The sequence below is a fragment of the Clupea harengus genome, chromosome 7, assembly GCF_900700415.2.
Source record: "Clupea harengus chromosome 7, Ch_v2.0.2, whole genome shotgun sequence".
Classification (NCBI taxonomy): Eukaryota; Metazoa; Chordata; class Actinopteri; order Clupeiformes; family Clupeidae; genus Clupea; species Clupea harengus.
This window is the reverse complement of record NC_045158.1, coordinates 13,686,842-13,712,350: the sequence shown is the minus strand read 5'-3', so window position 1 is coordinate 13,712,350 and position 25,509 is coordinate 13,686,842. Positions and strand designations below refer to the sequence as shown.

The 25,509-nt window shown below is 43.1% G+C and overlaps 2 protein-coding genes across 4 annotated transcripts in view; both read left to right on the top strand.

The window, feature by feature from the left end:
* The first annotated feature begins 570 nt into the window (after nt 1–570).
* zcchc8 (zinc finger, CCHC domain containing 8) lies at nt 571–6,082 on the top strand. Of its 3 annotated transcripts, XM_031570606.2 has the most exons (15): nt 571–794; nt 1,203–1,245; nt 1,340–1,414; nt 1,499–1,610; nt 1,706–1,783; nt 1,886–1,989; nt 2,208–2,273; nt 2,379–2,439; nt 2,861–2,991; nt 3,159–3,301; nt 3,393–3,508; nt 3,620–3,706; nt 3,795–3,918; nt 4,131–4,825; nt 4,892–6,082. In XM_031570606.2, exons 1-15 carry the CDS (start codon nt 623–625, stop codon nt 5,102–5,104), a joined length of 2,220 nt encoding a protein of 739 aa, XP_031426466.1. In that variant the 5' UTR covers nt 571–622; the 3' UTR covers nt 5,105–6,082. The 3 variants fall into 3 exon arrangements, with proteins under 3 accessions (XP_031426466.1, XP_031426465.1, XP_012684113.2); XM_031570605.2 differs by having other exon boundaries at nt 3,795–3,909; nt 4,131–6,082; XM_012828659.3 differs by having other exon boundaries at nt 572–794; nt 4,131–6,082.
* Nucleotides 6,083–9,918: 3,836 nt separating this feature from the next.
* The window catches only part of LOC105901199 (CAP-Gly domain-containing linker protein 1-like), a 15,871-nt gene continuing 280 nt past the window's right edge, over nt 9,919–25,509 (top strand). Inside the window, exons 1-3 of the mRNA XM_031571211.2 lie at nt 9,919–10,100; nt 21,906–22,202; nt 25,293–25,506. Coding sequence (XP_031427071.1) covers nt 22,103–22,202; nt 25,293–25,506 — 314 coding nt within the window. The 5' untranslated portion in view covers nt 9,919–10,100; nt 21,906–22,102. The remainder of the gene's footprint in view (nt 10,101–21,905; nt 22,203–25,292; nt 25,507–25,509) is intronic.

Sequence of the window (25,509 nt, the reverse complement as noted above, 5' to 3'; positions counted from 1 at the left end):
AAAGATCAGCTCCAAGAAACAGAGGAATGAGCTTCTGTAAGAAAACAGCATAACATATATATTTGGATTATTATTTTATTTTATTTCGCTGACATCTCCGACTTAATTCCACAAGCTCAAAATCGCCCAACTAGTCTGCTCTGCTTTTTTTCTTACCTCCCCAGGACTGTTCTTTGTCACTGAAAAAGAATTTCCATCTCCAAGATAAAGATAGCGGATTTTCCGTTTACCATTATCCCACAGTGACAAGTTGATCAGAGAAGTCTCTGCCTTTGACATATTTAAAATAAACTATCCAAATAGCTCACTCGTAGCTAACACGTTGAGTTTAACTTGATCTGACTGACACCATCATAGCTGTTCAGCAATCGCTAATGACACCTTATTAGCTATGTCTTATAATCAGTTGGTCTACTACGATGTAAAAATAGTAACGTTAAAACCCTCATACGTATTCGTATGTTTTTCTGTGAATAAAAATCCTAGCTGTCTTTAATTCCACTACCTCCTTTGCTACTACCGAGGATTCCCACATCCACCGGAAGACAGATTGTGTCGACCAATCAGAACATTTGCGTGGTTACGTCTTACCCTCTGAACTCCCCGTTAGCCACAAACCAAGATGGCTGAGGTGGATTTTGGAGACAGCGAGCTGTTTCAGCAACTCGACGAGGAAAGGCCTGTAGCAACCCACATAAGGTTTGAGTCAGAAGAAGAAGCTCCAGGAGAAATTCAAGAGCTTCGGGAGAGGTTGGAAGAGTGCGAAGAGACGATAAGCCGCCTAAACGCAGAGAATATCCTTTCATAACAATGGGAAGCACTAGCTACGACTGTGTTTCTGAGCCATGGCCTCTGAGCACTTTACGCAGAAAAATCAAATCTCCCCGCTCAAATAGTCATTGGTCGGAATGTCGACGCAGTTTTCTTTCTGTCACATTGTTGTTGTGGAATTTTTTCACGTGTAACGGCTACAGAAATGATTTTGTGATGTTGTGTATTAGTGCCATTTTCAAATTTGTTTGTAGTTTCCGTTTCGACGCTCATAACCTTGTTCGCGCTTACACTATCATCAGCGGTGAAAAAACGTGTCACGAGCAAGTGTCAGTGTTCGACTCTAACGTTACCGGTGGACAGCCCATAGATTTTTTTTAAAATGGCTTGTCATGTTTTGATTCGCAAGTTTGCCTTAACAGCCTATTCACATGAAGAACTGAGGAAGAAATTGAAAACCCTGACGCGACCGAGGTAGGGCTACACTTCCAACACTTGGTAATGGTTCAACAAGTCTAATATATGTGCCTACCTCTATGTCTAACACATGACCATACTCCACCAACAGTGGTTTAAAAGTGGACAACACAAGAATCGATGGACCACTCCTTCATGTCTTGTATGGAAACAATAATATATCCAAGTAAGTGGTTGTTCATTCCCAACTGCAAATAAATAAATGTCCGCCTTAAGAATGAATCAAGGTAGCACCTTTTAATATTTTCAGGGAATGTCGCCAGGAGATTGAAGACAGCATCTGCAGTCTTATTCAGAAACACCAGCAGCAGCAAGGCCAGCAAGCCTCTGGCCAGCAAGCCTCCTCTTATGTGCCGCCTCAGGTTAATAGCAAATGTTTTAGAAATTCTAATTGGTTTAGTTCTGTGTATTGCAATGTTGTGTGGTACATTTTCATTTGTCCCTTTCCTTTTTGTAGACATCAAGTTTTTTTCTGGAGGATGACCAGAAGGATAAAACCTCTGACACAATCAAAAAAATTAAGGAAGCCTTCAGTGTGAGTTATTTTGTGCTAGCTGAAACGATTGAGTTTTACAAGAATAATTGGATTAAATTACCCTCTGTGATTATGCTGAGATGCCTTCGGTTGTCTTTTCAGGTGGTTGGGAGTGTGCTGTATTTCACAAGCTTCTGTCTGGACAAACTTGGCCAACCTCTACTTAATGAAAACCCTCAGTTGACGGATGGATGGGAGGTTCCAAAGTATCCTCAAGGCAGCACACCTTTCTTTGAGATTGCCATTGTTTTAGGTGCTCTCTGTTTGCTTATTTACTCATGGACCACCTTCACGGGCTGCAGTGGTGAGATGCTGCAAGTTTCAGTGGTGCTTTCTACAGTTTTTATTGTGTACTTTTCATTCCTTCTGTTGTCTCATACACAAACTACATAAAAGGGGCTTCCTGAATTTAATTTCGAAAAAGATACCCACAAGTCTTCAGCAACGTCATAACACTAGACGGACAGGGAGTTCAAGTGAAGGAAAAAAGGTGAAGCAGAAGAAAATTACTATCCCCTCTCCCATGTCAGATTTATTCAAGTTTCCCCCACTCTCACATGTGCCCAAGTAATGACCAGTGTTGTATTTTCATCAGGCCCAAGCCTTGTTGTTTTAACTGTGGAGAAGAGGACCATCAGCTAAGAGACTGTCCAAAGGTATGGGACGGACTATTAACATGTAATTGCATGGAGATCCATTCAGTGGAAAGATTTAAATGCCTAGTCCAGTGGGGTCAACTATCTGGTTTATTTCTGGTAACAAACATGGGGTTATTGATGCAAATATGAATGGAATAGTTGGTGTATTTAGTGAAATGTCTACACTCATATAATGCGTTGTGGAGGCAGACTCGAAATGGCAGTGTGGAGTCCGCAGACGTGAGTGGTGTTCTTGTTAAGCTGTTTGGGGATTTAAATGGAAAGCCTACCTTTTTAGTGTCGGCAGTCAATGGAATCCAATACCGGAAGATCTTGTCATAACATGCCAGTCATGGCTTGCTCTGCAGACCTAGACTGATGATGACTCAACCTTGTACACAAATTATTAAATTCTCACGGTGGTTATGTCCTGCTACAGCCCAAGGATAACGCCCGCATTAATGAGAAGAGGAAAGAATTCTCTCAGGGCAACAACAATGTGAGCAGTCAGCGTTATCACTTTGAGGAAGTGGAAGAACGCTTTAACAAATACAAAGCAGGTGTAGTCAGGTAAGACTATTTAATCCCAAACTCAAATGTGCAATGGCTATTTAAAAGAAAAAAGAGGAGGATTGGTTACACTTTTGCTAACATAATGTGTCACTGTTTGTATCAGCAAAGCAATTGATAATGGCCCTCTATCTTTACTGTCTTTCATCCCATTATCTCTGAAACAGCCAGGAGCTCTCGGATGCCCTTGGAGTGTCGTTAAACAAGGTACCACCCTTCGTATATCGTATGAGAGAGTTGGGTTACCCCCCTGGCTGGCTCAAGGAAGCAGAAGATGAGAATTCTGGACTCATGCTCTATGATGGCAGTGGTATATTACCCTTTGATACTATGAAATTATGATTTGTGGATTTGATATGGTCCCATTGGTCTACATTTGCCCCTCTGCATTTTTCAAACAGCTAGTGATGAAGTTCTAGAGGAAGAAAATGGCCACAGCATAAAACTTTCGTATGACCTCTCCAAGCTGGTTGATTTCCCAGGCTTCAATGTGGGCCTGCCACCCCATGTAAAGGATGTAAGGACTTAAGAACTTTTTTTCTCAGTCCGGAAGCACTTAATGGCTGCATTTGAAGTGTTTTCTGGGGGGGGGGGAATATTCTGTAATTGTGAATCCTTTATTTTTTAGGAATACAGGGCATATGGCTCCATCCCAATGCAGTATCAGCACTTGAAGCAAAATTTTGCCGCCTATCTGTCCACCAATTATCCAACGGTAAAGACACTTTCACCATTGACCATAGCAAATTTCTGTCTTTTTTTTTTTTCACATCATGACCATACCAGTTGTTTTGTAATGGCAGTCTGGATCCAGTAATATTAAGAGGCCTCATGAGTCTGAATCAACTCCGCGGCAACCAAAGAAACGCCGGTCCAATCCTGACTCCTCCAGGTGTTCAGATATGGACCTTGATTCAGGTAAAGAGGGTAAGTTTAAGCTTTCTGTTTTTTTTTGTTTTTTTTTATCTGTTAATGCAACATTGAAGTAAGTTCTGTAAGTATTTATTACCTTTGAAGGGAGATCTCAAGACTTGTTTTTGAGCATGTGTATACTCAAACAAAGCAACTCCAGAAGATATGCCTGGAATCATCATGTATAGACCTAAGTGGGTAACGCTCGCTAGTGTGTTTCTCTATAGACCAGGGTTCGCCTCGCCCTTCTTGGACTCCCGATGGATTCCAGTTCCAGCCACCACTGCCTCCCAACTCGCCCTCTTTTAGTAGCCCGCCACCATTGCCCCCTGGCACTCCTCCAGTCACTCCCACACAGCCACCCCTGCCCAAGGGCACTCCACCCACTAATGGCTCCCCTGCGATAGAAAGGGAGGAGTCTGAGGACGGGCTGACTCTGGAGGAGCTGGAGGAACAGCAGCGTCTTCTCTGGGCTGCTCTTGAGAAGGCAGACACGGCCACCAACAGTGACTCTGAAACAGCAGCCACAGGGACCCCTGTACCCAGCTCCCCCAGTGTCTCCACCCCAGCAAGGCCAGATGCTGAGATGGAGGAGGACGAGGAGGAGGTGCTGGAGGCTGTGGAGATTTCCAGCCGGAACGGCAAAGACGCCGCTGCCGCCTCCCCTAACAAAGCTCAGGTCACAGAAGCAGATGAAGAGCCCAGTGCTGAAGAGGTCCCTGTTGTTGATAAAGATGTAGACGATGTTGAAATGGTGGAAGTTTGTGGTGGTGATGGTGTGGATGATGATGATGATGATGATGATGGTGAAGGAGGGGGTGGTGGTGAAGAGGAAGCACCACAGAGGGCAGAGCAGGCTACCCCTCAGTCACCCACTGATGAAGGGGTTGGTGAAGAGGAAGCTCCACAGAGGGCAGGGCAGGCTACCCCTCAGTCACCCACTGATGAAGGGGTTGGTGAAGAGGAAGCTCCACAGAGGGCAGGGCAGGCTACCCCTCAGTCACCCACTGATGAAGCCACTGATGAGCCTGAGTTTAAGAAGGTGATGGCTGTGCCACATCGCAGCAATTTTGCCTCTAACATCGTCCCCTTTGAGGACACGCCTGAGTATAAAGATGTCGCAGAAGCTACAGGGACCTATCTGAAGATACGGGACTTGCTTAAATGTTCACCTCGTAATCAGGCTAAGAACAAGAAGTGAACCGGCACATTTGGTGTTGCCCTATCAAGTGAACTCAACTTGAATGTTCATTTGCAGTTGAATTCGACCTCTCCAAGCTCGAATGATGTGGAAGGAACTTCCCGCTCTTAGCAACTCTAATTCATTTTTGAATTAATTGTGTTTTTTAGTGCACAGGGACCAGCTAGTCAATGTTTGAAGTTCAAGAACAAGGGCATTGTGATATTTACTTTCACTCTTCACGTTTTGAACCGTCTCGTTAATTTTAAGGTGTTTGAGTGTTTCAGAGGTGTCTTCTGACATCCTCCACTTTTATTCAACACGCAGATCAATTGAATTAGCCTTTCTTTTTTGGCTAAATGTCAGGTTTTCAGTTTCCTGTAATCTGGCATGTGTTTCAGGTGTTTTACTTGGCCTACATTTTTTTTTGTGTGGAATATCTTTGCTCCATCAGCACTAAATGTCTAATAGGAGACATAGGGATGGAAACATTTCTGTTCCTTATTTTAGGTCTTTTAGATTTTATATATTGTCTTTTCATACGCCTGGAGTGATTTAAGTGGTCTCATCTCAGACAGCAGTGACTGTACATAGTAATGCTGAACAGTGGAAGAGGGCCAGAAATGTGTGTTCTGTTTGGGAAATGTATGTAAAATCGTAACCATGTAAGATATTTTTTTAATTGGTTCTTTAGACTATTCCCTTTTACAGGTTTTATGATCTTCCACAAACTGATAATGAACACATAAAAAGCGGCTTTTGTATTTTGTTTCTGCACACCGGGTCACACATCTCCTCCTCGACACACACACACAGTGAATAGAGTTGCTTATATGAAAGCATGATCTGTGGTCTGAGTGTTTAATAAGCAGACCCTCCAGCCAAGTCATGACACTGCTTTGACCAAGACCTCAGGGCAGCACCTATTTGCCCATCACTAATCCAGACTCTTTGGCTCATTATATCAATTTGAAAATAAAACCTGGAAACTACCAATCACTAAGGATGTACAGTTTTAATAATGTATTTGTCTTAAATGAGGGAGTCATTTTTGAAGCTATTACATGATTGCCTTGGCAGTATATAGGATTATTTGGCCTCCACCATGACTTAAAGAAAAATTGTATTTGGTACTTCATGCTCCTGAGTTAGACATCCTTATAAACTGTAGAACCAAGTTCTGCAATTGTAACCATCATCAGGTATTATTAAACTGAATTGTCTGAAAGGTTTTCTTATACTTGTAGGGCTTATTTCATTATGGCCACTTTCTAAGTGTTTTTAGTTAGACTCATTTTTCAATAGCCTGCCTCAGAGATCAACATATAATCATAAATGTTGGAATACAAGAAAAAGCTCTATTTAATTTAATATGAAAACTGGGGGCTTGGTTTGCTTACAGACAGGCATGGGATAATTCTTCCTCTGCACTGCCTGATTGATTTGCTGTTCTCTTTCAATATCAAACAGCTAGTGGTGAAGACATGGATGAAAAGGGAGAAATCCCCACTGGTGTTTTAAAGGTGGTAGATTCCCCAAGCTTCAGCGTGGCAACCCCATCCTTTGGAATGGATGTTGTAAGTGTCCACAGATTGCAATGTGGCAGTTATGTTCTGGGAAATGCTATTTGAATTCATCATATCAAAATCGTTTATGTGTAGGACCACAGAGCTTTTGGCTGCATCCCAATACAGCTTCATCTCATGAGACAAAATGTTGGTCTAAAGACTATCCAGTGGTAAAATCACAAATAATACTTAACTCATCTTTATTTGATTTGTATATTATCCATGTTCTGACTACATTGACTATATCTAAGCACAGTCTGGATCTATCTGTGAAAAGAAATACAGTGATTCTACAGTTAATCCATTTATACCATTCATGCCATCCTCTGGAGCAAAACGCTGCTTGAATCTGCACAGTTTAAGAAGGTTCTAAAAGAAGTGTGTCAGGTGTCTACATGTATTTTTATACACAAAAGATTTACGTTGTCATGGTCCTCACCTAACAACAATCAGACATTGGCCTTCCCTCTAGTAGAAAAGCCACTCTTTAGCTCTGTTTGGAATCAATAATCTGTTTATATTAACTTTTAAGGGGTATGGAACTTCATTCCATACATTGGTTTGAGTCCCTTGGATTAAATACTGTTGGATTTCTGCAATTTCACACCAATTCTTCTTCCCCAGCTTCTAGTAGGGAAGTTTTGGAGCATCAGACTGGTCTCAATCAAACAGTAAAACTCTCAAAGTCAATCCACCTCCAAGGCTTGTATGCATCTCAACTTGTCCACATAAAGGATGTAAGTTTTGCCATACTGTTCCATTGAAAAAGGTTCAGTCCTGTATTAGGACTATTTGCTATACTTCCAAGATTATTTTCTACCTCAGCATGCATCCAGCTGCCAGAAGCAGCATTTATATTTCAAATCAACATGATTCAAATGTACCAGATTTCCCACTGACAAAACCTGCAACTCAGATATGGACCTTGAAACAGGTATCACAGTTACACTTGAGGTTGGTTTTGAAATGTACCAGTCACAGTGTCTTCACTTTAATATTGTGATTTTGTGTGGAGAAGAATGATATCATTCTATTAGTTTATTTTTTTGGATTCTTTTCTTATAAGTCATTGGATGTTGAGTTGGTAAGATAATTATGAAACACAGCAACATCACTGCTGTTGCCATCTTTAGTCTTCAGTGTGTCTCTGCAGACCAAGGCACACCTTGCCAGTCAGGGACCCCTGATGATATCCAGTTCCAGCCACCTCACCTGGTAATTATTAACCTGAAGATGAGATGGAGGGATCTGAGGATGAATTGACTCTTGAGCTTGAACAGCAGCAGCACCTCCTCTGGGCAATTTTGGAGTGGATTGAGAGTGGGTCACCTGTGTCCAAACCCCTCAGAGTGCCCCCAGCCCAGCAACAGTGGATGATGAGATGGAAGACTTGGAGGACCAGCAGCAATTCATTTGGGCTGCTCTGGAGAGTGAGATGCCTGAGCCCATCTCCCAAATTCTCGCCAGCAAAGCTAAGATGGATTCTGATGCGGAAGATCTGGAGCAGCAGTGCTTCACCTGGGCTGCACTGGAGATGTGGCCGAAGATGGAGAAGGCTGTGGAAGTGGAGGAGATCTGCAGTCAAAATGGCAAGGAACTGATCAGGTTTTCCAGCAAAGTATCATTTATACCAAGAGACCTGAGAGATTTTGAGTCACTAAGGAACTCTCAGTGATGACATCATTAGGAAGTGAGTGGTGATGGGAATCATGGTAGTAAGGGTCAACAGAAACTAACCTGTTAGCAGGCTTACACAGATAGACAGCCAAAGACAACCATTGAATGGAAATCATATCAGATCAGGGAGGCGACTTTAATGATTTTGTACATGACAATTGTTTTACCAATTTGATTGGTAATTCTCGTTTGTGGTCTTCTCAAAAACAATGATTTAATAATGTGATTGCTGAATAGCTTTGGAATATTGTCTCTTCAGTTTAGTTACGGTTCAGTTCAGGTCACTCTTCTCTTCAGTATTTTCCACTGCATTCTTACGCATTTGGAATAATAGTTTATTCTGCTGCAATTTGTGGGGCCAGTAATTTGCTTTATAATGCAAATACATTGTAATGTAGCCTACTAAAACAGGATCAGTTTTTCTTTGCATTACCATTATTAGTCAATGGAAGGTTAAGAGGAATTCTGTGTTTACATGTGCACTAATCCCACACTGGCATTGATTATTTCATATTTCAGCACTGCTTATTTAGTTATTTCTAGACATGCTGTGCATGCTAATTGGACTAACCTGAAGTAGCCAGTAGGTGTCATACAATCCCTGTTTTGAGACCATGTTCAGCCCTCATCTTCAGAATCAGAATCAGGTTTTATTGGCCAAGTAAGTTTTCACAAATAAGGAATTTGACTTGGTAAATGTGTGCCAAATTAATCTACCAGTATTTAAATCTGTGTATTATACTTTAAAATCGGCACGATAATGAATACCATACTTGAACTGAAAGCCATTGCATGATGTTTGCCTGCCTCCTAATTTCATCAAGCATAAATGGTTGTCCTGAGTTGTTGGTACACATGTCATAGGAAGGAATCTCAGTTAATCACAATGGCCATGTAAGCAGTCAGATAAAGCCAGTCTGTGCTTGCAGCACATTCTGGATGAGAGGAGATAGTCCTGAGTGGCCTATACTTTTTGGGGTGAGACTGTATGCCTTGCGAATGTAATGAGGTCCATCTAATCATTCCTATTGTTTATATATGTAAATACTATCATTTTGATTTGGTTGAGTTACAGAAATGCCTATGTCCAAAAGTCATGTTTGGCACCTTTTTACTCAACAAACCGTGAGTGGCCATACATTGAATATAGCTATTCACTGAGTGTATCGTTTGTCCCTCATAGATTGTACAAAGCTTTTGAAATTGTTATCCAAGATGTATACTGATATAGCACGCTGGCATTAACATTGCAGGCCTACAAGTTTGGGATGATGGCGAAAGGAAATACAATTGGTAAATGTGAATGGGAGAGGAGAGAGGTCGGTGTTGCTACAAATACACGTTTAGCCACGTGTTATTAGCCAGCTGCTGTCTGAACGTGTGACACAAATTGGTATAGCCTACACACCATTTACCATGAGCATCTTGATCATAGGCTGTGCAATCTGCTTCACCTGTAACAAAGCCAGTGACCACTCTCTAGGCTACCGTTTTCTAATTCCCACCCTGTTATCAGACGCCAGAGGCGGGAAGGCTGATAATGCACAACTGCAGATACAGACAAATAATAGATTATGGAACGTATTGAAAATCTTTGCCGAAAGTAATAGAGAGGGTGTGATCAGTGACGTCAGCGCGCAATTCGTAGTGGAACGTCTGAACGCCCGGTTACAGGCTCAATCTGTAGTGGCATAGGAAGAAGTAGGGATCTGCACCGGTATTGTACCCGGTTTTCGCGAGACAACGTGGAGTGTGTATCGTAGGATCTACAGGTATGGGACACAACGTTTACATTCAATTTCCAGCTTTTGACAAGCTCCGGATCACACTTGAGTAAATTGACAGTTGGGGCTCCGTGAAGGTGTAGGATAACGTAGACGAGCTATCTAACACTCTGAGTTGGTCTTCACAATTTCCTCTGCCGCAAAAGGTTCACTGCATAGGGCCTTATCCACTGTCCTTATATAGAATCGTTTTACTTTTGTGAATTGGCGCGTTAACAAAGTATATACATAGCGTTGTTTTCCTGTCCTTTGACTTGTTCCCCAAGGTGACTGGCACCGCCAAACTTGTTTCTCAGTAAGCTAATTAACGTGAACGTTACCGCTAGCTACCCAGCTAGTTTTAGGTTAGGCGGCGAGGTTAGCTCAGCCTGCCAGTCCTGACATTGCGGAACCTCGTCACTTCAGACCTGTGGAATTCCCTCTCTTGTTTTCGAAAAGGACTCCAGGGTGATACTCGGATTCTTGTAAGTTACCGTTAGAGATGATGGAAACTGACATTCGCATACTTTCACCTAATGTTACCCAGTGGGGATAAAGACATTTTGAAATCTGATAATCTGATTTGTGCAGATGCAACGTGAACGTTATCGCAACTTGTTTGACATGCAACAAAGCTAGCTTGGAGTGGACTTTACCTAGGCTAGTTAGCCAATGTTACTTTCTTTCAGACATCTGGTAAAGGGGTTTTCAGATGATACACCACCGACATAACATTATGTTGCTGCGCTAACGTTAGTCAATGGGTGTGGATTAATTAACGTCGATTTTAATGAATCGTTGTTCTACAGATCTTCAGATGTTGCGCTGTGATCGTTTGTAGACTTAACAGATAGTAGTTACTTGCAAGTTTGCATACTTATGAATAGGAAACATGGGTAATAGCTGTCATAACGTCCAAAACATTAAAGGTAACCTAACATAGTTATTTGAGATGGCGACATAAATGTATTTAGTTAAGCGAACCTGAAAGTTAACAGCAGCTAGGCTATCCTAGCTCATTTTTTTTAACCAAAGCTTACGATAGTATAGAATGACATCCAGATGTGCCACCTCACCAACAGCATTGCGCCATATGTTTAAAACAAATTGTGGATGCTGAATAGCTTCCTGTTTTCCTTTCACGGGAGGCAAAAGTGCCTGTGTGTAAGTAGACTACTTTAACACTCTTTGTTCTGGTTGAAACTGGCTTTGTTGTCATTCCTTGTTTTTACGTTGAAATGAGTAACCTAGGTCGCTAACCAGCTACGGCAAGGTAGCTAGCGACCTAGCATAACTGACTTCATGCCAAACAGCTTCAATGGCTTCAGCTTCTTAAACCTGCTATGGACATGAATGTGTTGTTTGCACCTGACCTGTAGGGTTGAAATTAGCTTGCATGGCCTTGAAATTGGTCAATCGATGTATTGACCCTTGATATAACTAAAGAAACAGGGTCTTTACCTATGAAATAACATCCCCAACCTTAAAGTTTGACAATAACAAACATGGTAATTCGAAGGGATTAGAGATAACATTTACTTCGCTCAGTATTTGTGATGTCCTACTTGTCAGCTCAGCTTCTGCAGTGATTAGTTTGGAATGAGAGTAAGAGGAAATGCTGCGAGTCCAAGGTAAGGGCATGCCAAATCCAGAGTGAGTCAACAGAAAATGACATGGAGCAGGATGACATTCATGTGCAAGTATAGGACTACAGCAGTGGTTTACCCTGTCTGGTATTTTTGTCATCCTTTTTGCGTTTCTGTACGCATGAGAAAGTGAGTGAGTAAGCCAGTCAGCTCGCCAGAGTACGTCTGAGTAAGTAAATATTCCTCACACTTTACCGTGACATATGTGCTTCACTTGGTCTTTCAAACAGATATTTATTGTTACAGTGAGGAACTGTGGACTTATGGGTTCACATACTAAATTGGGAAGATGCTTACTTCCCCCCCATACACTTTTCTTCCCAGCCTTTTGTGACAGTTTTGACTCCAAGGGCAGAATGCCCTTCTGCCTACCTTTCTTCCCCCCACCGGGAATCAAGACACATATTTCACAGATTTCATATATCATAATAACCCAAGGGTGGTTTCGATGTGTGGGGAGCCAGGTGTCTGTGTGTACTTGTGTTTGCAGCAGTCTTCCTTGTTAGAGCTTTGCCAGTTGATGGGTCATGTCTGATGGCACTAACCCATTTGCCTCGCCCCTTCATTTCAAACGTCATAGCATACCTGTCTACACGAACACGCTTACATGTAAACACTTGCTCGTGTCTGTCATGTCTGTCCAGTCCATCCAGTGAAATAAAACAAACGCATAGAGAAGCAGTCTTGCACTATCGCACTGTTTTTCGGTATAGGAGTGCGTCCTCATTACATCACGTCACATCATGGTGCTCCCATGTTGTTCTCACGTCACGCTGTTGGCGCAACAGTGCTGGAATGTAGGGCTGGAGTGGAATGTACTGGATGTCGCCGCCGGGCTTTTGTGTCTTGGTCACCATTGAATAATTCAGGGCAGCCTTCTCTGTCTATGCCAAATTAGCTGCTACAACTGAGGAGTGGGTTACTGTGCCATCTTCTCAAGTTACCCAGTGTCATTTGTTGTCCTTTTCAGGCTATTTTAGCTGTCAGTGAAGACTAGGGTGCATTCTGTCCCTGAAGAAGGGTCCTTTGATTGTTGTGCATCCATTTCCAGACAGTCTAATGCTGTTTGTCTGATACAGACACACACTCAGGCTTGAATCTCCAAATGAGCTGGTTGGCCCTCTGAACAGTTGTAATATCTCCCCCCATTTCAGCAGAGAAGCATCTGCCTCTGTTCTTGATCAGCTGCTAATTGTGAATAAAGCCAGATTGCGGTGATGATAAAATAGTGGTTTAACTCAAGGCCAAAGAGCTTAATGTTTATTAGAATATTATGTGATGTGCCTGTTTTTAAAAGCAGTCTTACACAGAATTACAGTGTAGCCCTGCTTTGCTGCTTAATAGCCCAGATTATCCAGGCCATAAAGCTTGAGGCAGAGAAATATGGTGTGATCTAGAAACAGAATCTCTGTAAAGTACATCATGCATCATTTTAAATCATCAATCTGGTCTATAGATCTGCATGCACACTTTTGACTTTTTGATGTAACCAATTGTGAGTTAGCATAAAAGATGTTCTGTTTCCAGAACAAATGCCTTTTTGTCAGGTAGTAGTCAGTGTTTTTAATATGACAGGCTAGAAAAGAAACCCTTTGGTCTATTTTTAACAAGTGACAAAGTAAGAAAGTCAGTACACTGCATCCCTGTGTCAACAAAATAATAAAAAAAGAAAGTAGAAAGAATTGAAAATGATTATTTTGTAACAAGTTTATTGTGGAATTGAGGAGTGTTTTTTTTTTTATTCGGCTGCTATTGTGCTGTTAAAGTCTTTGTGTCTTTGCATGCCCCGCTGCGGTAAAGTTTGAAGCCATTGTGAGGCAGGGAAGAATGACCTTTTTCTGGTGCTCTTTGACCTGCCATTCTAATAGCAGTCAGCAACTAGCCTTCTAGCTCCCTCGGCTCTGTAACGTAAGGCTGCACCAGCTGGCTCTGTTTAATCATTTCCCAGAGGGAGGCGAGCGCCGGGCTCGTTCCCAGTAACCGTAGGTTCCTGTGGTGTGACTAATAGCACCAGGCCTCAGAGGTGCTTGTTCCCAAAGGCTTTGGCACCACTCCGGCCTCCTCTCTCTCTGCTACCGGGTACAGACACATCTTATTTACGAACCGTGGCCTGCCAGGGTTCTAACCAGCAATTCACACCTTTTGGTTTGTCTGTGAAACACTTCAGCAGAAATATGAAGTTATGTTCTGGTGAAACATGTTAATGAAGTTACGCTTAAGTGTCTGTACAAGTAGATATTCTCGTGCTGGTGCCAAGGTGGTAAAAATTGTCATTTTGAGAGTTTTACTCACTCCCAAACGAGTGAAAATTCATAAACGCATTATATAGGAAGTGCTTATCGTTGGTGGATATAATGTCCAACTAACAGACAGTTTGACAAACAGTGTCAGCAGATTCAGTGGTAATCTACACAGCAGTTTTTGCTGTCACTTTTCACCACTTCACCACACTGCTGACGCGAACTGTGCAAGCTCTCTTTCCCTTCTTTTCTACCTCCTATGTGCTGTTGCCCTATTTAGGTTCATCTGATATCTGGTTCATCTGAGCTTCAGAATGCCTCTGACAGTCCAATGCTGTGTAAGTCTCTCTAGTTGAGACTAGGGTTTTTCTGTTTAAGAAATTGCAAATCGATCCAAGTTTAATTTGCAAAAGAGGTCTTATGTAAGTTTTGCTGACCACTGGTGTGTGTGTGTGTCTGTGTGTGTCTGTGTGTGTGTCGGAGCACCAATTTACTGTACGTTAATCAGCTTTTCCCCTGCTGAGTTGTTTGTGCTGGGCTGATGTCCCCCTGGTCCATCCTGGAGACCTTTTCACCTCAGCCTTCGCTCTGTATGAGAGGGACTCTCTTGTCCTTGTTTTGAAATGTGGGCTGACTAATGGCACCCGTAGCCCTGAATTTGTCAAAGGCTGCACTGACCTTCACAGTTAGTAAGCATTTCTTCTTGCTCAGGATTTGTTTACAGCTGACATATTTGCTAAATCACTTCTACAGCATGTGATGTAATCAGTAACTCTGTCACTACTGACTTTCTCCATAAAACATAGCCTCTGTAGGAGACATAATGAACACTGTTGTAACATCATTGATTAAAACTAGGCCTAAGCTCAAACACTGAGCCAACTCTCATTGTACAGCACCTTAATTGACAGGCTATGGAGATGCTTCTCCAGGAGCTGTGCTTTGAAGCCCTTTGTTATTGCGTGACCTCTGCTGTGATGCACAGGAGCTGGTACTGGCAGGTCTTACTCATGTCTGACTGATGATTGAGAGGTTTAGTCCCCTGTTCCTCTTTTAGTGACTCTTGCCATCTCAGCAGCAGCAGCAGTGGTGTTCGTGTGTGTGTGTGTGTGTGTGTGTGTGTGTGTGTGTGTGTGTGTGTGTGTGGGTGTGTGGGTGTGTGGGTGTGTGGGTGTGTGGGTGTGTGGGTGGGTGGGTGGGTGGATGCGAATGCGGCTAAGCCAGATATTCTGGGGATAAGCATAGGCTAAAAGATGTTGAACATGGAAGGAGGATTTCCCTTTTTAAACCAGAATATTCTGCTTCCTCTCTGTGCTTGCACACTGGACAGTGGCTGGCAAACTTCACAAGGGCTAGGCTTTTCTTCCTCTGAGCTGCAAGACCAGCAGGGGAGATACGAGATTCTCAGTGATCACGACTTTTCTCAGGTACAGAAGGATACTTCCTCCCCAGGATACGGAGCTTCAGAAGCAGTTCCTCACAAGTTCAAGTGTCAGTACCTGACTACTTTTAAAGGGCCAGCAGATTATGACAACAAATGATGGGGACAGTGAGTCTGAGGAGTATTACAGGCTTTCAATAAGTGTTAGTGGCAATGATTGTATTGCTAGACACTGTCTGGCTCCATCATTTCCTGTGAGATTTGACCTCCACATGACCTGACTTGGTTTAATACCCTCTGAGCCATATTGAATTGATGCTAAGATGAACCTGTGCTGGTCCTTTTTTTCTCTTTTTATGGAGTTTGGAGATGTGGTACGGTTCTTCTTTTCCTTTTTATCAGTCCTAGAGAATTTCTTTGGTCCTCAAGGCAAGTTGCTGCCATTTTATTGTCCATATAGCCTACACTACTACTAGCCAAGACCTTAGCCATGTTTTCTTTCTCTCAACATTAACGGACCTCCTAATTTGACGCTGTTTGGCAGAGGCTGATGATTACACAGAGGACTGATAGGAAGATTAAGGAAGAACTGCCCTGAGCAGGAATATTAGCTGCTCTGAAAGGCCTCAAAGAAAGCCAGGCTGCAAAAGTGATTAATTAGCCTGAAGCAGAATGTGATCTGTGGTGGGTGAGAGAAAAGCTTAACAGAGAGGAAGAGAGAAAGGGCAGTTTTTGTGACGAAGGCAGATGGCTGTCATAGTCAGGGAGAGTCAGGCATTTTCAGCTGACTACAGTCTAAGGTCAGGCAAGTGCTGGTAGACTATTGGTCACCCTGACGGAGAGAGCATGGAAAAAAGAAATGTATGCGCTGAATGGAAGAGTTCCCTCTCTACAAGACCTACAAGATCTGAGATCTGATCCTTAGGCTATGTCCACATTTCAGAGGGGAGTAGAATTGAATAGGTCTCTTTTGTCAGTCCACATTCTTGATTTCATTCACTGATTTATGTCAAACAGTAGCAGTTATTCAGTCATGGGCTCAAATTGTGTCTCTCTCGTCTCTGCTGTGTGGCTTTGCGAGCGGTCTGATGTGCTTGGGTCCTTAGTTTGAGGGATATGAGTAGACAGCTGTGGCTACAGAGATTGTGGGAATCTGATACCAGAAATCACCTTGCTCTCAAAGCCTGGAAGTGCTAAGCCTGTAGCAATGCTGCAGAGCACGTCACGAGGTGTCCGGTTCTTTCGGTCCCAAGCATGCTAGAAAGAACACGCTCATAGCCAATCAGAAATGAGTTGGTGAGGTACATGAAATTGAGACCCCAACATACTCTCATTCTACATGGGCTTCGGCAAACATATCAGAAATATTTCACAAAGAATGTCTGTAAATATTACATACGGATAGTCCTTATTTCTGATACATTCCTCAAACCCAGTTCAGATCAAAGAGACATTTGGTAAAATAAAATAAATACATAATAATAATAAAAACACAATGACCGGAATTACAGAGTCGCTAAAATTTTATTTCCATCACATCTGAATGTGGCATTCCTATTGTCATCAAAGAGATCAAAGAGCTGGTGTGTGCTGTGGAGGGATCTTGCCTCTGGCTGCAGGAGTTCCTGCTCCCTGGGGTGTGGTGTGCTGGAGTGGGATCAGTCATCATCATTGGTACCTTTTGTTCTCCGAGGCCTGGTTTGCATGAGCGATCCTCCCTCGTTCTATGGGGCCTTTTCCGTTTGCACTCCGTGAAAAGACACAGCGGAGTGGAATAACACGAGAGGGCTTTATTGAGAAAAGTGGGTCAAAGATCCTGGCCTCTTCAGACATACCCTTCCTACTTGTGTGTGTCTGTGTCTGTGTCTGTGTGTGTGTGTGTGTGTGTGTGTGTGTGTGTGTGTGTGTGTGTGTGTGTGTGTGTGTGTGTGTGTGTGTGTGTGTGTGTGTGTGTGTGTGTGTGTGTGTGTGTGTGTGTGTGTGTGTGTGTGTGTGTGTGTGTGTGTGTGTGCGCGCGCGTGTGTGCGCCATGAGTCCACAAGGGTTTTCTTCAGGTGTGGGTTTGTTTTAGTTAGCCCCTCTGCGAAGGTAGCTATGGAATGTGTGGCATGTAGGGGTTGTAGCATTAACCTGCTTCCTTTCCTCTGCCCGATGTGGGCCTCCCTGCTGTGCCAGTGCTTGTTGCCCTGGAGATCATGAGGTCTGTGAGAAATGAAATCAGAAGGATGCGTGTGTCTTCGTCGACGGCATGTCTGATGTCTCATGTTTACAAGGAACTCATGGCTGCTTCTGGCTTCATTGGCGTTGAATTCAGTTACTTCGTGCTCTGCTTGCATGCATGGCCATGATTCGCCTCTGGCCAAAGCGTCCACAAACAAGACTCGTCACCCACTGGCTAATGTTGTTATTCCTGGAACGGAACTTGGAATGGGTTATGGAATATGCTGCTCACCGATATCGAGTCAAAAAGTGCAGTGCAGTTTGAAGCAAGAGCATTGCTACTTTTACAACGTGTTTATTTTTGTGAGAAGACCAAGTGGTATTTCTGCAAGTGTTCAGAGTAGTCTCATGACTGCATTGTATTTTCAGCTTGGGTTCACTGCAGAATGCTTTGCTTGTGTGCTGCCTGTTATGATTACAGTTAAGAATGATTGACCTTACGGATCCACCTGTTCCTAAGATCCTGATTGATAAGGATGTAACTGATCCCCTTCCATTCGCCTACATGATTAAAGGTTAGATCAGTGTGGGAGCGGTTCTGTGTTGTAAAGCCTGAGCTCACTGTTTGCGCTCTCCGTGACATGAGTGGAGAAGCTATTATTAAACTCGGCAGACTTCAGCCCCAGACGGTGGGCACCCGTGCAGGCCTCCTGAAAATAGAGCAGAGGCGTCACCTCAAGTGGAGCCACGGCAACGCTGCTCGTTGTTTGTTTGTTTGTTTGTCTGTGTCCTAAACACCAGTGGCAGCCACTGAGGGCCTAGAAGAGAAAGGCCAGGAGCATCAGTCACTGACAGGCCAACTCTCTCTCTTTGGCCATGCAGCACCGTTTCTCCTTACTACTCACCCTCCAGGCTGAGGCAACACTGTAGTTACTGAATGAAAGAAATGGGGCCAGTGAATGAAAGGATCAAGGCTCCCAGTGCTAGACGCCTGTGATGAACTCAGTGGGTCACACATCATAGGCCACTGGCTCGTGACTCATTTGATCTACTCCTAGATTAGAGGACAGTTGATGATTTGATAGGCAGTCATGTAGATGTGGGGAAGGGTCAAATGTAGGACCGCACTAGACGTCATGCAAGGAGAGAGCAGGGGAACCACACGCTAAACTTGGGAAATGCTGGGAAGCCAAAGCCAAGTGCTCAGTCATTTGATCCCAGTTGCAAAACAAATATGTCCGCTGAAACGGCCACCATATCAGATAGGGAGTAAGGGAACTAAAATAAGGTTCAGACCTGAGTTCTCATGCTAAGGGGATACTGGGGAAACCAGGGCCAAGTGCTCAGTGAACTGCTTCCTGTCACAAAGTGGCTAAATGTCACTTGAGGTGGTTAAAATGTCTACTCGGTCTGCCAAGTCTCAAGGAGAAATCCAGAGTTCTCATTGGGGCCCCCACTGCCAGAGCACATCATATGAGAGTTTATTGGCTAAAGAAAAGGAGGTTTTTTAACATGCTTATTATTATTATTATTATTATTTTTTTTTCCCCTAGTTCTTCACATGCAATTTTTGCACAGACCTACATACCATGTGTAACCCTCTCCTAAGACTTAGCGTTCCAAATCCACTGAACTCTCTGTTTTCATCTTCATCAGGCCAGAAATCAGGCTTTGAAGTCACATGAATCTAGGCAGAGGGATCCAGAGGCTGACAGGCCCCCCTTTAACCTCATAGTCTGTTAGGGTTTCGTGTGACTTCACAAAGCCTGCTGCTTGTGTCAAAATCTATGGTCTTAGAATTAGTAGGGGCTGCATTTTTGTGTTTTGCTTATCTAAAAAGATGGTTGCATGCCAAAACTTGTATAGCTGGGGTAGATAGTTCGGAAGTAGGAGATGGGAGAGAGAGAAACTTGCTAGGCGAGTGAAGAGTGAAGTGAAGAAAGTGAAGAAAAATTATAGATCTCTTTTTAAAGTTGCTTATTGTATGAAAGTATAAAGGTTGACTGGTTTAATGAATAATTAAAGGCTCAGCAAGACTGGTTTGGCAGCATTTTTTAACCATTCACCCATTGTCACCTGGCATAAGGCATTTAAAAGCATTCTAAAACTTAAGGCATTGTTAGAAAACAAGTTCCAGAGGGTTCTCTGAAAACCTCTGAAAATGACAGCCCGTTCACTAAAACCTGTACTTCTCAGCCTCTGTAACAGATAGAAACATGAAATATAAAAAACATTTGAAAATGTTGGAAAACACCTGTTATGGCGTTGCATCGTCAGGCAGGTCAGTCTTTACCCCTGGCTTGCGGCGATACTCGCTCTTAGGGTGGGTGATAGTTCTCTGTTTTCCAGTCATCTTTAAACCTGACATTTGCAGAAATCCCCCTTCTCCTCAAACGTGTCTCTCATCCACTGAGCCTTGACTTGCGGGTCAGTAGTTGCATCATAATCTGGGTTTGAAATGGATTTTGAAATCTTGTAATTCATTGTTCTCGCCCTCAAAGTAAATGTAGTACTCTGCTCCCCTCGCTCAGATCGCCAGCCATTGTAACTGGTTGAAGTGCAACTTTAGAAACTTTTTTGTGGTTCACACGGAGGCTGAGAGGCTAAAACATTTTTTATAAATAAAACTGTTTAATTGTCGCAGGACTTGAAAACAAACGGCACATCTGCCTCTAAAGGGAGAAGCACGCAAATGGTGCACCGTGTCTTAATGAGTTGTCATGCTCTAGTCTAGAAGCTTCCCAATCAAACCACGTCAGCTAATACCAGGGGATGAGTACTTGCATGTTTTGGGCCCAATTGCCCTTAAAGCCATTTTGGGAATGTTTGAGTTCACACCCATGTTTTGATACAAGAAGCCTCCTTCGTATGACTTGCCGTCTGTTTGCCTTTTTAACTTGAAGTTGTTTTCCTCTGCATGGAGGTTTGTGTTGTTCCAGTCAGTAAATCAAATCAAGGCTGTTTTTTTTTTATATGGGATGAGATAATCCATGGCTTTTTGTGTCTTGTTAGTTTAGCCAGCCAGTGAACAAAATCTCTTTATATGTCTGAGTCTTCCATGCTCTCCTGCCTTTTCTTCCTTACATACATTCACATGCTCACAGTACATAGGAACAATAGGTGGCACATTTAGTAACAGACACTCTTTGTGTGGTTTGTATGTTGCTATTGTCACTGTTAGCAGTCTATCAAGAACTAGGAGACAGACCCCAAACAGGCCTGGGTCCACTAACAACTGATCTTATTGTTCTGGGCTCAGCAGTAGCAGGAGAATGGCAGTGGAGAGAAAAACTCACTTAATTCAGACTAAAATGTTCTGGAACTCACAATTCAGATATTTGTCTCTCTACAGTTTTAATAATTTTTAGTTTTTAAACATAGTTACGGGATTTAGCAAAACATAAAACATAAAAACATTAAAAAACAGTATAAAATAACAATGAGAAAAAAATAAGTAATATGCGCATACTTAAATTGAATTTATGGAACAATATTAAGTATCGTTTTAAGGTTACAGAGTTGAATGGAAAAGTATGGAATTTAGGCTGTAGCCGAATTACTATCCTACTTTTGCAGAACATCTCGTGTGGGTCTGGTTGCCACTGTCATTTATTTATTTAAGAAATGTATTAGCCGTGAGGGCTTGCTATCAACCTCACAGTGTAAACTAGATTTTCAGAGACTCTCTTTTTTTTATATGAAACTACGGCTGCAACAATAACTGTGTCACTGCCATATCACAGCTCCCCCCCCCCCCCCTTATCTGAGAGTGCTGCCATCCTCATGTAGCTTGTGGTTTGGTGAGTGGTCAACACGTATCCAGATCTTTTTTCTATCAGTTTTGGAAAGGAAGACATCCACAGCACGCGTGTTTTTTTTTTTTTTTTTTCTCACCCAGACCTCTGCACTGAGCATTTAGCAAGCGCATCACGTCATTGTAACCTTCTGGTTGACTTGACAGGAAAGCACAAATTAAATATGTAAATGTTGCATACAAATTGTAACTGTAAGTGCCCGTTTTGTTCGTGATTGCAACTAATCCTCATGACTACACATCATGGCAATGTTAAAAGACAAGCTAAACATGCCATGCACACATTTCTGAGAACTTTCACAACCATAATTATATGGTTATTTCATGAATACTAATTTAAATACAATGTCATGCCTTGGTTGGGAGGCCCAACTTTTGAACTCTATTATGTTATAAGAGACCACACAGATATTAGCATCATCACCAGTGAGGTGTGACTAGGAATCGTGCATCTAAACAGAAAAGTGATTATTAGGATCAGAACAAAATAAATGCCAGTCTTAAATTCCTGGCTTGAAGTAAAAAAAAAGTCTCTCACACTGTCTTTGTGTCTATTTCTTCTGTTCCTAACAGAATCTCGGTTCCAGGAGTACTTTTTTTCCTCCCTCACCCCCTTTCCTTCCTTTTTATTTTCCATTTTTTTCCTTTTTGTTGGCGAACACAACCTGTGCCTGTGAGAAGACCTGCAGAAGACCCAGCGGCCCTGGTAGAGTTGAGTCAATGAGTGGTAGACGCTGCCGGAGCGCTACTGAGACACACACAGCACAGCCATGAGCAAGCCCAGCGGCCTCAAGGCCCCCAGCCTCAAGGCCCCCAGCAAGATTGGCAGGCCGCCTGCCGGCGGGACAGCTAAGACCTCCGCAACCACAGGTGAGGGCTGGCCACCTATGCTTCCTGTCTCTCATAGCCCAATCAGGCTCATATCACACAGAGGGTGTGTGTGCATGTGCATGTTGAACAATAATGTCCACATCAGGTCTCCATCTCATCTGACTGGTCTGTGAAATGAAATACCACCGCTACAGTGTTTGTGTCTCCCTGCAGCTCACTTCTGTACTAGGTTATATAAACAATAAGTAGATGATCAGCTTCATGATGAGCATGAACTCATTAATGTATGCATGTGTTGCTGTGTTGTGTAAACGCTGATGCCAGACAGCACTGCTGAGCTTCAACATGAGGAACGGACATGCAGAGGTGATCATAATTAGCCTTATGCGACTTCACAGCAGTCACCGTGAGCGTAATTAGTGGCACAGTTCCGCCAGTAATTAGGAAATGGGGTCAAGAAGGTTAAAAAGCTCGTGCATGGCTCTTTAATGAGAGTTTGTTGCTACATCTTACCTTTTATATCGAGTTTGACATATCATGTATGAGAGTAATACTGTGAAAATACTCTGCAGCTGCTGCGTTGTGGAAAATCCACTCATTAATGACCAAGTGAGATCTGACAGCTGTGTTCCTAGAAACATGCAGAGGTGTATTCCCCTGAGCACTTGGCAAATATCTCAGAGAACTGTCTGTCCATCTTTCTATTCAAAATATCAGAACATTTATCTTTTAAATGCCATGAGAAAAGAAAAAAAATGCATCCATAAAAAAATATAATTCAATAATTAATTCAATTCAGTTCAATTTTATTTATATAGCGCCATAACAATACAATTGTCTTTAGGCGCTTTACAGAGCCCAGAGCCTGAATCCCCCTTAGTGCAAGCACAATGGCAACACGGGCAAGAAAAAACTCCCTGTTAGTCAGGAAGGAACCTTAAGCAGAACCACGGCACATAAGGGGGAACCCATCTGCTTGAGGTTGGCCAGGTGGAGATAGGAAGGGGGGAAGGGGGGAGGGTTGTGTGGCAGAAGGGGAAGGGAAACAACAGGTGTTGTACATAGCCTGCATTTGGTAGATGTACATAATATATATACAGACATCCAGTGGTAAATACATGATACAGACAAGACCAGTTTAGTGGATATACACTGTGCTGATAGGGTTACTATTACAGGGGTAAGGGGAGTAGGAACAGAGAAACATGTCGATGGTGGCAATAATATATATTGTATATAAATGCTAGCATAGGGTATGAGGTAGAGTAAGTGTACGGCAGTGCGGTGGCGGTGGGTGCAATTGGACGAGGGTTTCTGCAGGTAGACCGGGTAGAGAGACTACAGCAGCGTCCCATGGCGAAGATAGTCTAGATTAGGAGAGAAAGAAAAAGAACAGAGTGAGTGGGTTAATATAGGCATTAGCAATGTGATAAGAAAGGAGAGGGAGAGGGAGAGAGAGAGAGAGAGAGGCTGCCTGGCTGGGTGTATGGGGATTTTATTTAGTATTTAGTTGGCTGGTGACAGTCGCAATACGCGCCGTGTGCTGTACCCGGGATCTTCGGCACTCCTTCACGGTACAACATACGCTGTCTGTAGCCCAGTTATGTTGATTAGGGGGGTATTGCATGTGTTTTAGATGTGTTTAGCTATTCTGGCATTTAGCATTTAGTTTGGTTTGGCATTTAGTTTGGTTTAGCATTAGTTATGTTTAGTTATGCTGCCATTTAGCAATTAGTTTGGTTTGGTACATATGGAGATTTTAGTCGTAAGCTTTGTTAGGGTTGCAGGGTACAACATACGCTGTCTGTAGCCCAGTGATATACATTTTTTTTTCTTTTTTTTTCTTATGTGTTCAGTTATGTCTAGTTATGCTTGCTGACTGGCTGGCCCAGCAGGTGATGGGTTTGTTGACGCAATTACTTATGGCTATAGGATGCACTAAAGAGGAATGTCTTTAGTCTTGATTTGAATATAGGTAGGGTGTCTGCATCTCGGATGGAGGCAGGGAGATTGTTCCAGAGGAGGGGGGCTCGGTAGCTAAAGGCTCTGCCTCCTACTGTGGTTTTTGATATTCTTGGAATTACAAGGAGGCCTGCACTCTGGGAACGGAGCGGTCTTAGAGGGCAGTAGGGGACAACTAGTTCCTTAAGGTAGTTTGGAGCCAGGTCATTTAGGGCTTTGTATGTTAGCAGGAGTACTTTGAAATCAATTCTACTTTTGACAGGGAGCCAATGCAGAGAGGCAAGTACAGGTGAGATGTGCTCATATTTTTTAGTTCTGGTGAGTGTACGGGCAGCAGCGTTCTGTATAAGTTGGAGGCTCTTTATTGAGTTGATGCTGCATCCGGACAGGAGAGCATTGCAGTAATCTAGTCGGGAAGTAATAAATGCGTGGATTAGTTTTTCTGCATCTTGGAGGGATAGGACTTTTCTAATTTTGGCAATATTGCGTAAATGAAAAAATGATGTCTTTGAGATCTGTTTTATGTGTGAGTCAAATAGGAGGTCTTGGTTGATAGTTACACCAAGGTTTTTGATGCTAGTATTGGGTGTTGGGATGCCATCGAGTGTGGATAGATGGCTAGATAGTGTCATTCTCAATTGATCGGGGCCTACAAGCATAACCTCAGTTTTATCAGAGTTGAGGAGCAGGAAGTTGTTAGCCATCCAAGATTTTACATCTTGCAGGCAAGTTTCTATCTTGGGTAAATGTACAATTTCATCAGGTTTCATGGATAGGTAGAGTTGGGTGTCATCAGCATAGCAGTGGAAGTTAATGCCATTGTTCCTTATGACAGCACCTAAGGCTAGCATGTAAAGGGAAAAGAGCAGTGGTCCGAGGACAGAGCCTTGGGGAACACCGTAGCTTACTCTAGTGTGATTGGATGACTTCTCATGGACGTGAACGAATTGATGGCGATCAGAGAGGTAAGATCTAAACCAGGATAAGGCACAGCCTTTGATGCCAACATGATGTTCAAGTCTCTGTAATAGGATATGGTGATCTATACTATCTTCGAGATGGTTGGTGGTCGTGAGGTCTTCATTAGATATGTAGTTTTTAAAACTGCTCTTCATCGCCTGTCCTTCTGTCCAGTGAAATCATTTCTTCCTCTCTCTGTCACAACAGCTGCCAAACCTGCCGCGGCATCGGAGGCGCAAGATGCGGCCGGCGGTGGGGAAGAGTTCCAGGTTGGTGACAGCGTGTGGGTGAACGGCAACAAGCCGGGCGTGGTGAGGTTCCTGGGCGAGACGCAGTTTGCACCTGGCCAGTGGGCGGGCATCGTGCTGGACGAGCCCATAGGCAAGAACGACGGCTCGGTGTCAGGTGTGCGCTACTTCCAGTG